We start from the raw sequence: 13365 nt of genomic DNA on the forward strand, positions 1-13365 counted from the left end.
ATGTTTTAGGCCACACAGCCTAGTTGCTATGAAAATGGAAGAAATCCAACTTAAATTTTCATGAAGAATTACTCTTTATTAATATTACACAAATAAAATCCTGTGTCACGAGATTAAGTTACTTTCACAAGCATAAGCACTGTGATGCAAGTGATACTCAACGGCAGTACAGACTGGCTTTCACATCAGATGTGACGTTAGTGAATATACCCTGAAATCAGTTGTGTATCTTATCTTGCACAGTGATTCCCAGACATGTTTTCTTTGGACTAATCAAGTCGATGTATAAAGTATAGTAGCTGCCTTTTAAGATACTTTTACCAGTGAGTTCAGTTATGTAGTAACTGCATTTTGGGAAGGCCAAAAGCCACCAGCAGTCTGCTGTCTATGATGGCATTTCTTTCTTTCCTCAATATGTAGCGAGTAACTTCCACCCATCATCCAACACAGTAATTGACTTTGGGACACCTTCCACAGTTTCCAGGTCTGACTAAAGCCACCACAAACTAGCTTTGTTTATTTACTGAGCACTAATGCTGGTAGGGGACCCCGTTTTAAAAGGAAGTTCTTCAAACAGCAATTAAACAGGCCCTACAAATTAAACAGGACAAGAAAATGTGAACCGCTTGAGCCTTAATCTATAGAAGTTCCCAAAATGGAGACTTCACATTCTCTCAGTGCTGCTACTGGAAAAGTCTGTCTGCAGTGGAGCAATGTTATGATCGTAGGCAGCATATTCCGATGCTCCAGTACTTGCCACTTTAAGCTGCTGAGCAGCATGTGTGAGCTGAAACGCTGCATCAGGATGAGCTGTGTCGGGAAGCAGGGTGCACTCCCGCTCCAGCATGTCTGCCACACCTTTCAAGAGGTCCAAAAAACCAAAGGCCAGGGCTGCCTTTCGTAAACGATTAAGTTCCTGCAGAGAAGGAAAGCTCCTTTTAAAGCCACTGTAAGCCTCTATGTAAAAAGTGAATTTCTTTCTTAAAGGTAAGCTTGTTTGCTGAGAGGAAAATAACCTGAGTGATGGGTACAGCTGCTGGAAACTGCCCAGCTGCTCATGACATAAAAAATGCTTCAAGGCTGAAGATGATAGTGGCGCAACTAAACAGTTGGTTTTCCCTTGATCACTTCCTATAAATCTCCACTTCTTCCTTTTTGCTTTTGTGCATTCAGCTATTGTATCTGCCTGTTTTGTCCGTGTCCCAGCTGGAGGTGGCTTCCAACTTAGGCTTCACTGACTGCTGCCTTTAACCACAGTGACCAGCAAAATGTGTTATGTATTGATTTTTCTTCACTATAAACTGACAAGTGTTTATGTGCTTTTAGGCAGGGTATTCATTCTTGAAGTCTCCGGGGGCTACAATAACAAACTGCTTCGGCACTAAGCTTATAAGAGGAACAACAATTACCTCCAGCTACAGTCTAGATTATGGATTATTATGACGTGACCAAATGTGCCTAGAATTCTGTCTTTCTCTGCTTCAGTTGTAACAAAAAAGTGTAGGAGACATTTTCAGACTCAGAATGACATACCTCTGTGTTCCTATTCCTCTCTGATCCCTCAGTTTATTTCTGCCTAGACAACAGCATAAAAATCTACAAGAAGTTCACCATGGAAGTAGCAGGGATCACGAGGGGCACCTGCAAATGTGACCCATCTATGCCACTCTGCCAGAGAATGTGGTGGCAGGGAAACCAGACCCCTTGTCTCACCCTAACTAGTCTGTAAAATAAACCCAGGATGTCTCCTTCTTTGCAGAACCATGTATGTTTTCGCAGAGCCCTACAAGCCTGCACAGAACATACCACAGACACAGCCAGTATGTGTTCCCCTGTCAAATGTACCACTATCACTGTGGATGAAACCTGGGCCAGCCTGAAATGTTACTCACTTTATAGAAGGTTTGTGTTTTCTCAGGGAGCTTCCTTGCATTTCTCAAGATCTTCTGTACATCTGTCTGCAGAAAAGAAAAATAACTAAATAAAAATCTTGGCAGCTGCTGGGGAAGCTGCAGAAAAAACCCTGAACCGTTAACTGATAAATTATCCTGACCACTGACAAGACTGCAGCTCACAAAGGCTGAAACACAAATGGTAATTGTACTAAATCAAATAAACTAAGCCAGATGCTACACTGGAGACACAGCTTTCATTAAACAAGCTATGCTTTCTGATTGCATTTTAATCACAACATTTTAAAGAGGCAGTGTTTATAAAGATGAAAGAAAAGCAATAAAGCAATTACATTAAATGGACAACACGCACACAGACTCCGCTTTGCCGGTAAGATGGCTACTGCTGATCCAAGTAAAGCATCAAGTCCAAAACCTGTATCATTACCTGGAGGCCACTTGGTTTAATCCATACGGTAACATTCTGTGCATAACTGCGCTTGTTCTTGGGTTGCAAGGGGAAAGGGCTCTTATTGTCATCCTCTCCGTAAGGATTTTCTTTTGCATCTGGGAGAAAAAAGAAAATAAACGAACTTAACAACTAAGATTTGGCAAGGTTATTCACGCAACACTGAATGTGTAAGCGTTATTCAAATAGTGTGACCAGTACCTGAAATGGGTCCAAGCTGTGCCATCTTCCCTAGCCATGGAAGAGGCTCAGGACCAGGTTCAAAGAGCGACATCATGAGGTTTGATTTCTTCTTGCTATCTGCTTGTGAATAGAGCATTCCATACCACTCTGGCCTGTTGAAAAGAGCAAATCCCAAAGGCTGAAAACCTTCCACCCCTCTTTGCCTAGTCTTTGTCTCCCTCCCACTGTGGGGAGGCTCACTATTTGCAATTTATACTGGCAGAAACATATCCACAAATAAAAACCCACAGCTTTGTCTAGCAGTGCGGAGTTCTGTACAGCATACGGATATAAATAAGCAAAATTTATAAATGAGTTAACCAAGATTTCTCAGGCAGACATCCAGCTCCATACCCCAACTGGACGACAGCCACCATTCCCTCCACTTTCAGGCTGCCATGTAACAAAACACAGAAGTTGGGGATTTTTCCAGCAATCTGATTAGCTGAATTCTCATCTTCGGTGTCATCTGTGATCCCAGGCCCCACCTCATCACCTTCTGAGGAAGAATAAAAGGAAACAAAAGAGGCAACGTAAGAATAAATTCAAAACCATTAGTTACATTTCCAAGACACCGCCCTGTATTTTCTGTCATGCAAAAGTTAATTAATACTTTTGTAGAACAGCTGCTAAATGCAGTGTTTGGGCAAAGTGGCACTATAATGTTATATAAATATTCCATTGCATCCTACTCACAAAACCGAGTTACCAGAAAACTGTGAATAAAACCTCAGCTTTGAAGAAACTAGAAGCAAAACGAAATGGCAGTAAGAGTCTGGCAACAGATCTATGTCTGCTTCTGAAGCAAAAGCATCCGAATTTCAAGTTCTCTCCTGTGCAATTTGTGGTCATTAAGGGAAACTTGCTACATTTTAGCAGCTGGAATACAGCTGTGATTTAACTGTTAATATCTTCCAAGGTGAAAGGCCTAGCAGGATAGGAGTGTTAATACAGAGATGAAAGCATATCAGGAGCTTTCATTCCTCTTTACCAAGAGAAATCTCACATTCTCTTTACTCCACTCCAAGGCCACAACAACAGGAAAAGGGAAGTCCTTCTCATCACAGGCTAGTGCTCTCAAGCAGCTGCAAAGTCAGTAATATGCTTAACCACCCTCAAAGCCTACACCAGTCATTTGTATAGATACATATATAGTTGGCCCCAATGAGCAGCAATTAATGCACAAGTACAACTGAGCAATCTAGTTGTGATTAAGATCAGATTTTTCACAACAACAAATCATTCCAAGAACCAATTAGATGCAGGCATTAAACATTCATCTAGCACCACATATTTCATTGCCCATTACTATTTTTAGCTTTCGGTTTAGCATGTTCTATTAATGATGATGCTATAAGGACACCGTTCCTTCTAATGACTTTCTAAAGAACACAGTATTCAAAAAAAGAAAAAGCTGGTGTTCAAGATTTTAATTTTAATGTAACCACACAAACACCTCTTTAGAGACAACTGGCATCTTGATGAAGCATAAAATCTGTGGTTCTAGTCTAAACCATCTCAGACATAACAAAGGAAGCTTAAAACAGTTTTTGCTAAAAGAAACAAGACTTGCTCACCTCTGTTAAGTGCAATTGGCAGTACTAAGTGTCTGGACAAGACAGGAGGGCTAGAAATATCAGCTATATCTACAAAGCCAACAATTTCTAGATCTGTGGAGAGACAACAGGTTTAAGTCAGATTTGGAAATTGCTTAAACGTATTCTGAGTACATTTAGCATTACCACCTCTTACACCACCAAGTTTTCTGAAGCAGTGACTAGAAGTAGCACAACAGAGCCCCAACATTGATTGGGGTGTCTAGGACATAGTAAGATACAAACATTTATAAATAATACCATGACACTTTAAGACGAGAACATAACTTTCATCACACACATACTGCTGTCCACGAACTGTGCTACTAGACAAACACAGAATCATGCACATTGGTTTTTTACACTGTACGCAATCCATTGCCACTTTATAAAGTCTAAAGGAGAGAAAACAAAGGACTAACCCAAATCTACTAGCTTCAAACTGGCATCACAGAACCTGCAGGAATTCCATCAACTCTTTGGCCTATGAGGCATGCTTCCAGGACTGGGAAGATGGGTTGTGGTTCTTGAGTTTTGCATGTGCACGGGAAGTTTAAATACAGCTCCATCCCATAAAGAATCGTGGGCATTTGCTGGTAAAAGATCGAGGCAGCCATGTCCTTCATGCTCAGCCGTGTACTATTTCCTTGCCAATTCTTGGCTGCAAGAGATGTTGTATGGGTTCACGTGTCTCAGCCATGTGAAGGTTTTGGTGTGTGGCTCTAGCAGCTTTTGAGCAGCTCTACACTGGCAGAGGTGTAGAGAGTACCTGCTTTGTAAACTCTTCTCTACATGAAGCACGGTGACACATATGTTGTGCCCTAGCTATGGACACAGGTCCATATACGTATGGCACAATTAGAAGTTCAATGCCTTTCCAACCTGTACTGCAGCTGGAGCTGGGGAGCACAGTCTCTCCTTGACAGCCCAAGCAAAGGACCTGGCCCAAAGGCAATTCAATTGATTTTTCTCATAGCTGGACAGTTAGCACTTGATTAAAGCCAGGGAGGAATTCAGGGGCTGAGCACACCACACACTGCATTTTAATGCACACAGAACAAAATTTTCTTCAAGCCAAATTCCCATCTTTGGAATGATAGGAGGAACTCTTAAGACTGAATGCAGCACCAAGCCTCCCTCACCAAGAGGAACCACATGCTCTTTTTCTTTGCTATTGCTATTTTGGTACTGATGCACTTATTCCTATTTAAACAGTATGCAGCTACAAGTAAGAAGGGATCACACCCCAAATGAGTTTTTTCTCTTGTAGATTTAAAAAAAAAACCCAAACAAATCAAGGCAATCTTGGTGGCAGTAATTTATGGGTCACAGTTCACTTCCTTGCAAAATTTTAGCACTATTGTGCCCTTATTCACATGCAAGCTCTGCATGTTTTGTTCATGAACACAGAAAAAAAGGAAGTCTACAGGTCAGATCAAGGAAATGAAATTGCCAGTAGAGTTAGAAACTCTTGAAAAAGGAATTATCTGAAAAGATGCCTGGGTATATGATCTAACCAAGTCACTCTCTTTGCACTTCCCAAATAGCGCAAAGCCAGCAGGAACTCCCATCACCTCCCTTTCAGTTAGCCACACTGAGGGTGCCAGCCTTTAGCTCAAGAGCCACAGCACTCTACTGCCTGACTGGAAAGAAAAACAAAATGCATGTGGCCAAGTGCACTGCTGAGGAGCTGAGAGCAATTTTGATGTTACAGTTGAAATTTAACTCTCAAGGCAAAGCAGTGAAATTCAGTGTATTCTCTCCAAGAAATGTACCTAGCCATTTGCTAGCCACAGGCATGGGCTATCTACGGACTATCTGCTGTTCATGGGTGCTGTCCACTAATGGGAGGGCTGAGAAAGGTTTTCTTTGCACAGTTGTTTTTCAAAATAACTTAGTATTAAGTTATTATGTATTAAATATTAGTATTATAAGAAGTGCCAGGGTGACAAAAACCTATAAAGACCGAGATTTCATAAATCTCAACCTTTACTTGTGCTGCCTCACCAATTCTTCTTGACTCCACTCCTAGTGGATCCCTTGGAGAAACCTCTAGAAAGATGCTAGTTTGTCTCACCTGATAATAGAGAGTGATAATACAGAGCCTTTCTGATAAAGGTAACTCCTAACACAAAATGCAGCCCCTTCTTCAACAGGCCTCTCCTACTCTCCATGAAGCTTATGAGGGTATTAACGGAAAGCAGCCTGTAGCTGTCTTCCACAGTCTTTGCGCCTAGAAATTGGCACCCAGAGCTTTGAAAGTGCCTCTACCCTGCTCCAGCCCTTTTATGAGGTACACATGGCTGAAGTAGGATGATGTTCTTGTCCCCTATTGCCACATATACCAAAAATTTACAGTCAGCAATTGATCCTTGCAGAAAGTGGATGAAACAGAAACTATGCAAGATAAGAGGTGGTAGTGAAAAGGTAGAAATAAAATAGATTTAAGTAATAAAGCAATCAAAGATTTGTTACCTGTATTAATTGCTTTAGGAATGGGGTCTATTTCCTCATCTATAATGAAAGGTTCTGGTCTGGGAAATACTTGCACATCGGATGTTAAGTGGCCACACTTGAGAACAGCATGGAATGGTGTATAAGCCAGGTCTATTAGCTTTCTAGAACATGATCAGTTATTATTAAGGAAAATATAAAGCATATCAAAAGAAAATATTGCCTAAAGCACACTAACTTAGCTCTCAAAACCTGTTTCTTTAACTACAGTTAACTCAATAGTTCTAGCATCACTAAATTAAGAAACAAAGCAGCATATTATCACACTGATGGCAAACTAACAACAACTGTGGAAATCAGCATCTTCTATATGCCAATCATAAACAGACACTATGATTTGGTTACATAATGACTAAAATAAATATTGACCTTAACCAGTGAAGGTCAAGACGAAAATACAGTTAACAAAATCATAAACTGAAAGAAAAAAAAAAAAGTTTAATTAGAACACCTCGTATCATCAGATTTCTTATAATATTTGTTTTCCTTTACAGATACTAACTGGAAACCTTCACAAAGGCATATTATCTACAAGCCTACTAACCCAAACATCGACTGCACATTCTTCAGGCAAAGGGGTCCATCAATAGTGAAAATTTGCCCTTCTCCATTGTTTAGATCTATGAGCCGTTCCAGGCAGTCTAAGGAATCCGTGCTTTGAAGCTGCAAAAAAATTAAGGTGATATGTTTTTATTAAGTTTTCTTTTTACTCTCCTTTTATTAACCAATATGTTTTCAGAAAATATACACAACACAGCAAAAAGCACCTGACTGGATGCTATAATGACCTTTTGTTATCTCACTCCTTTCTGAATAAACCAACATTCTTGGTCTCTCAGGAAACATACTCCTTATGTTGCATTTATATTAGACCAGATGCAGCATTTGGCCTAGTAACAAATGATGCTAGAATATCTCAAGTTGGAAGGGACCCATAAGGATTATGGAGTCCAACTCCCAATACATTGCTTTATCATGTTAGGTTTTGCTTCGAAAGCAGGTTCAAGCAACTGAAAATCCCAGAAGCATTCAGTCTTCAAAGGCACAGGAATGCCTTAAGTAATATAACATTTTATTGGTAATGTTAAGTATCCATCCCCATCAGGACAATATAATTTTTAGGAGGGAAGTCAGATAGAATTATTTTTGAGAAGTTCTTAAAGAATGCTTGTGAAAGCACTTAAACTTATCAGAAACAGGAGATTTATTTTAAACATTTTCCCAGTTATTCTGATGTGTAAACAATGCTTCAATCCATCTGCTTAATCAAAGAGGATCATCCTTGATAGAGACCTTGAAGCTGAAATACCTATTGTATGCCTAAGTAGAAAATCCTTCCGTGATGGACAGAATATAGGTGTCAAAAAAGCAATGCTATTAATAAAACCTAATCTAAGCAACTTTAGTCTCCATAGGCTTCTTTTTAAACATTTTTTATTCAACAGAATTCTAACTACTGTGAAGATTTTTAAAGCTGGTATTGAGATTTTCAAAGGTACCTGAAGAGACAGAAAACAGTCATCTTTCCTTCAAAACTAAGGGAAGTTGGTTTGAACACTGGCTTGGAGACTTTAGAATTTTGCTCACTCGCATTTCTACATAAAGCTATTGTTGTTTTAAGTGCTGAGCATCTTTGCAATAGAAGTAATTTATTCAATAATTTAATTGTAGATTAAGAAAACCCCCAAAAAGCATTCAATGTAATTAATGCAGTAAAGGCAATAATATAAACAAAGAAAGAAATACTGCATAGTATTCCCCAGGGAGAAATCAACATGATTTATAAAGATTATTGTTATAATGCGCTAGTAGTAGATAATAATAGTGCAATAATAAACTTCTAAAAAGATACCAGTTACATTTCACCAAATAACTAACACTAAGCACTGGAATGTCAACTAAACTTTAAAACTAAGCACAAGAACATCAAGTATGTTTTGTGCTGACCTGCTCATTACTTCAGAGAAGACCAACAACTATCCAGTGCAACAAAGAAGGAGGTATGGGTTAAAAACATCACCTCTTCGAGATTTGCCATGCACATGACATACAACTTGGATGGGAAGGGGAAAGGCAGTGGAAACCGGTTGCTTTCACTTCGCTGGTTGTGAGTAGCTAGGGAGTGCCTTAGCGAGCCTCTGCCGATCCCCAAGCAGCCATCAGTGACAAGAACAACCTGGAATGAAAGAGGACAAATCAGCATTTCCAAGTAAAGACACATTTCTGTCTGCAGAGGGCAACCATCCACCAACACAGTTCAGTAGCCTTCCTAACAGCATGCACTTCTATACCGAAAATCCCTGCTCACACGGGGATTTCCTCCACTGAGATGGGGAAAGAATTGCGAGTAAAACTTCCAGAAACAGGTACATAAATAAGAAATCGAGGATTTAACCATTGCAACTTAACCTATGTGCATGGTAAATATATGCTTTGTTGTAATTAGGCAACTGCACTGAATTTTAAATTTCATAGCCAGAAACACACTATGCTGTGCATAAACACAACTATTTTTAAGCGTACACTAGAAGCACAGTGACTATACAGCCAAAAAAGCAGCCTGCTGCTGCTGGACTCAAGAACTTCAGGTTTATTCTCAGATGGAAGATAAAGCCCACTTCTGTAGAATATGCAGGGGAACCCAACTTCCACTACAAGCCGCAGAAGCCCTACAAAAGGTAGTATTAATTACCCTAATTCTTTGCAAACAAATACAGCTGCAGTAAGCTCACATTTTGCAGCAGAACTATTAAAGCAAAAATAGGCATTCTTCCATTCAGTTGCAGGTCCACAGTGACTCCTTGTGGAAACGTGTGCTAATACGTTACACTGAATAATGGAACTATTTACACTCAGCTGAGACCCAGTCATTTCCAGAGTAGTAAAACCGCTGCTCTTTGAACACTGCACAGCAACAGCAGGCATTATTTTTGGCTGAGAGGTAAGGAAAATTAAATCCAACTGAAACTCAATGTATATCCGCTACATCCGGATTTGTATTCTCTCTTCATCCTCAGTCTCTCTTTTGCAGTCTCGTTACCACCTGAACTGTTGCTCACCAGTAATGTTTTTCACTATTTCAAGATTCTGCAGAGTACATTTCCCACTGCCTTTCATCACCGCATCACCTGAAGTTCCAGTAAAATGCTCTATGACACAAATGACAGACCACATCTATGCTTGGTTTTTACATCTTTCTAGTTCCTTGCTTTGAACATCTGCTTTTCCAAGGTGCCTTTTATCCTTGTTAAGATTATAAAGCATTGCATAACCAATAAACTTCTATCCTTTTTCTCCTTAAGGAATATAGCTTGAGACGTCTTCCTAGCTCACTGAGCTAGAAAATTACTGAACTGAAATCCTAACCCAAAGACCAACAGGCTCTTCAGTGTCTCAGAAAACAGAGGGCTAAAAGCAGACTTTGCCATAAGAAGCCGCAAATTCAGAAGGCTGAGAGCTGCAAGGGCTGAATGGAGTGCGCAAACAGATGCATGCCAAATGACTCATTTGGGAAAGAAGACAGATCAAAACAGACTCCGCAGCAGTCCCATGCTATTGCTTGAGAACTGGAACTGTTACAAGCCCTGGAAACCATCAGGTACTGGAGGAGAAAGGTTACTATACCCTTTCCAAATTAAATGAGGCTCCCAGGACAGAAGATCGCATCCAGATCAAACGCCAAGCCTGCAAAAAAGTACTCTAGGGGCAGATTTTATAATCCACCCCGCTACAATAACACATTGAACAGGATGCAGTCTAGAGTTTTGCTGCTGAATTTTTTAATAAAGACCACCTTCTGTTCATATTCCAGATACATCCAAAATACAAATTCTTTGTCTTCCTGTAGCACTAGCATGCCTGACAGTATTCAAAGTTTTCAAATTACACCTACAGTTCCATCTGCAACTTACAGGGAGTACCAAGTATATGCTAGATCCTAATAACAGTAAAATCAGTCATACCTGGCAAGGAATTGCAGCACCCCATTCCTGCTGGACAATATTGCAAACCCCCAGCAGCGCTGACTCTAAACAGGTTTTGTCATAATCATCCATGTTACTTAGGGCTTCCTGTAAAGACAAACACCACTGTCACTGCTGCATGAAATATCACTACCAGGAAACAGAAAAGTTAATCATGGTTCTGTGGTAAGTCAGTATGTTTGCTTTGCATTGTAACGCAACTGTGCTGTTACACAATGAAAAGTGTGATGCTCTTATATATGACCTGCAAAGTTAAAATAAATAAAAAAAGGAAAGATATAAAAAATTATGAATGATACCATGAGACAATGAGAGCTGACTTTGAAGGAACTATAATATTACTACAAACACAGCTCTTTTAAAGAAAAAAAATTATCCTTTTCATGTCTTAAGGGAACAGTAAAGTCAAAATCTGAAACAATGTCTGATATAAAACACTTAGCTTAGAAAATCCTCCCAGGTATCACAGCAACTATAACTTCTAAGAGATTCAGAAAGCAGACCACAAGGAGCTTGTCTCACAAAAACTCTTTGGCAGAGAGAGTAACAGAATCCAAAACTCGTATCTGCATCCTGTTTCTGTAACCATAAACCAGCTTTTCTCCTTAAAATGAGAACTTCACACTTAACGCAGCATCCTAAGAAGGATGCAGCTGTAAAACTAACATGCTAGAGGAGCCTGGCTGGATTCTTGGCTTTCAGAAATTCCTCAAATGAAATCTCAGGGAGGCGAAAATAAATCAAAGAGAATGCACTGGCATTCACCTGCTAAAATGCAAACGTAACAGAGAATATTTTTAAAAATCTGTCCCACAACAGACGTATTTAAAACATGGTGCCCTGTGACAGTGACATGTCATTCATCCTGACATTATATATGATAATCAGGTATGTATGTACCATTTTTACTGGATTCAGAGACTTTCACTGCCTTACTGCATTCATCTGGAATTTCCCTCTTGGACTTTCTCCTTTCCATTTTCTCTCAAATTCTCATCACATCTGTGAGGCCTAAAATCCCTTATTCTCGCCCTGGTTCAACCACTACACACTCTTAAAAGCACCTTCTCTCTACCAAATCACTTGACTAAGAACCTTTCTTAACTGTCCTGTCCACTGCATCACTTATTAAGACCAAATCAACAACTAGACAAAAATATGAATGTCACAGAACCACTCCTAAGAGCTTCACCAGGCAGCCTGTACCTCCATCCCCACTTCTAATACAATTAGTGACTCTTCAGTGGTTATCTGCAAAGGTACAATTTGCAAAGTAGCAAAATGTTTCAAATGCATTGATTTAATCTCTCCTTACAATAAAGATAAAACAGTCAATTCAAGTTGTTGTGCACTGGATGATATGAAATCACACAATTTCACCATGATGTGGAAACACGCGTGGGGTTCAGGTCTTTGTTTTCTTAATACTGACAGCTTACTGCTTTTGCATTTCACACACTCTACCTGGAGCGTGTTGTAATCTCTTGTAAAGGGCACCATCAGCTCCCAGAGTGACGAAAACACCACCAAAGCTGTGAACTCCAGCTTGTAGTTGGTCGCCATATGCTCAAACAGCATGGTTAGGCCGTGGACAGCCAGGTGTTTCCGCTGGTACTCCTCAGAGCCCTCCACCGACACCGGTCGCGTCATGGAGAGCGACACGTCCATCACCACCACCGTTGGCATGATGAGCCACTCCTCTCTGCTACCGTCGTGATGAACTGTGATCCCCTGCACGGAAGGGGAAGAAAAAGTCCACACGTTAGTACTGAAACTGCAGTTACAGAGCAATACACGTCTCACCCTCCCAGGCTGACCCCACTGTGCTGCTGGGGAAGCGACAATTACCCTTTTGCCCCACAGAACGTGGGATTTAGCACAGATTAAGCCAACAAATCTTCCCCTGAACCACACGCAGCATATCCACCCGGCTGTAAAGGCCTGGAAAGGGCCTGCGCGGCCAGGGCTGTGCCTCGGTGGAGGACAGGGCGCAGCAGTGGCCCTGCGCGGGCCGCGGACAGGCCCCGGGACCCCGGCCGAGAGCCAGCCCTCCCTCCCAGCCCCTCCCCCTCGGCGGAGCCTCTCCCCGCAGCCCTCCCGCGAAGCTGCGGAGCTTAGCGCGGCGTGAGGAAGCAGGGGGAAGGGAAATGATGGCGCTCACCCCCGGCCCGCCGTGCCGCCATGTGTCCGTCGCAGAACGCGTCCCCCCGGAACGCAGCGGCCGAGGCGAAAAGGGGCCGGGCCGCGGCTGCCGCCCGCCCCATACAGCCCCGCGCGGGGCCGGGCAGGCCGGAAAGCGGGGTTTTCACGGGTAACGGCAGGAGAAGCCTGTAGTCCTGCAAACACTAAGGCAAAGCAGTTCAGTTAGATGCCACTACTGTGGAAAAGTACAATAAAAAAGGCTGCTGTGCGTAGAGTTCATGAACAGCGTCCCAGCTGGCAGTGCGCCTCCTTCTCCCAGTTCTGTAAGGGTGGGAGTGGGATGGGGGGTTCAGTAAACTCCATTGCAAAGCCTGGATGTACCCGAGATGCCCCCCCAGACAGCAGTTTGCTTTAAAATTATCTTAAGGACGAGTGCCAGGAGGACAGGGCCAGGCTCTTCGCAGTGGTGCCCAGAGGCAGGACAAGGGGCAACGGGCAGAAGCTGCCCCCCAGGGCGTTCCATCTGAGTGTGAGGGAAAATCTTTTAT

General features: G+C 41.7%; 1 protein-coding gene across 2 annotated transcripts; it reads right to left on the bottom strand.

Moving 5' to 3' along the window:
- Nucleotides 1-50: 50 nt before the first annotated feature.
- INTS14 (integrator complex subunit 14) lies at nucleotides 51-12951 on the bottom strand. 2 transcript variants are annotated; one of them, XM_055815432.1, is made up of 12 exons: nucleotides 12837-12951; nucleotides 12140-12406; nucleotides 10655-10762; nucleotides 8713-8868; nucleotides 7237-7355; nucleotides 6654-6796; nucleotides 4161-4253; nucleotides 2938-3082; nucleotides 2563-2696; nucleotides 2341-2459; nucleotides 1893-1958; nucleotides 51-916 (listed from the first exon to the last, which is right to left on the bottom strand). In XM_055815432.1, the coding sequence occupies exons 2-12, from the start codon at nucleotides 12359-12361 to the stop codon at nucleotides 665-667; spliced, it is 1557 nt and encodes a 518-aa protein (XP_055671407.1). In that variant the 5' UTR covers nucleotides 12362-12406; nucleotides 12837-12951; the 3' UTR covers nucleotides 51-664. The 2 variants fall into 2 exon arrangements, with proteins under 2 accessions (XP_055671407.1, XP_055671416.1); XM_055815441.1 differs by lacking the exon at nucleotides 12837-12951 and adding an exon at nucleotides 12524-12689.
- Nucleotides 12952-13365: the final 414 nt, after the last annotated feature.

Source organism: Falco peregrinus, chromosome 1 (assembly GCF_023634155.1).
Source record: "Falco peregrinus isolate bFalPer1 chromosome 1, bFalPer1.pri, whole genome shotgun sequence".
Classification (NCBI taxonomy): Eukaryota; Metazoa; Chordata; class Aves; order Falconiformes; family Falconidae; genus Falco; species Falco peregrinus.

Bases quoted from the DNA above. Each gene is read 5' to 3' on its own strand.
- INTS14 (XM_055815432.1), bottom strand. From the start codon at position 12,361: ATGCCAACGGTGGTGGTGATGGACGTGTCGCTCTCCATGACGCGACCG. The intron at 4,254-6,653 runs GTAACAAATCTT...GTCTCTCCACAG, and splicing joins TCCTAAAGCAATTAATACAG to ATCTAGAAATTGTTGGCTTT. The intron at 3,083-4,160 runs GTGAGCAAGTCT...ATTCTTCCTCAG, and splicing joins GCCAATTGCACTTAACAGAG to AAGGTGATGAGGTGGGGCCT.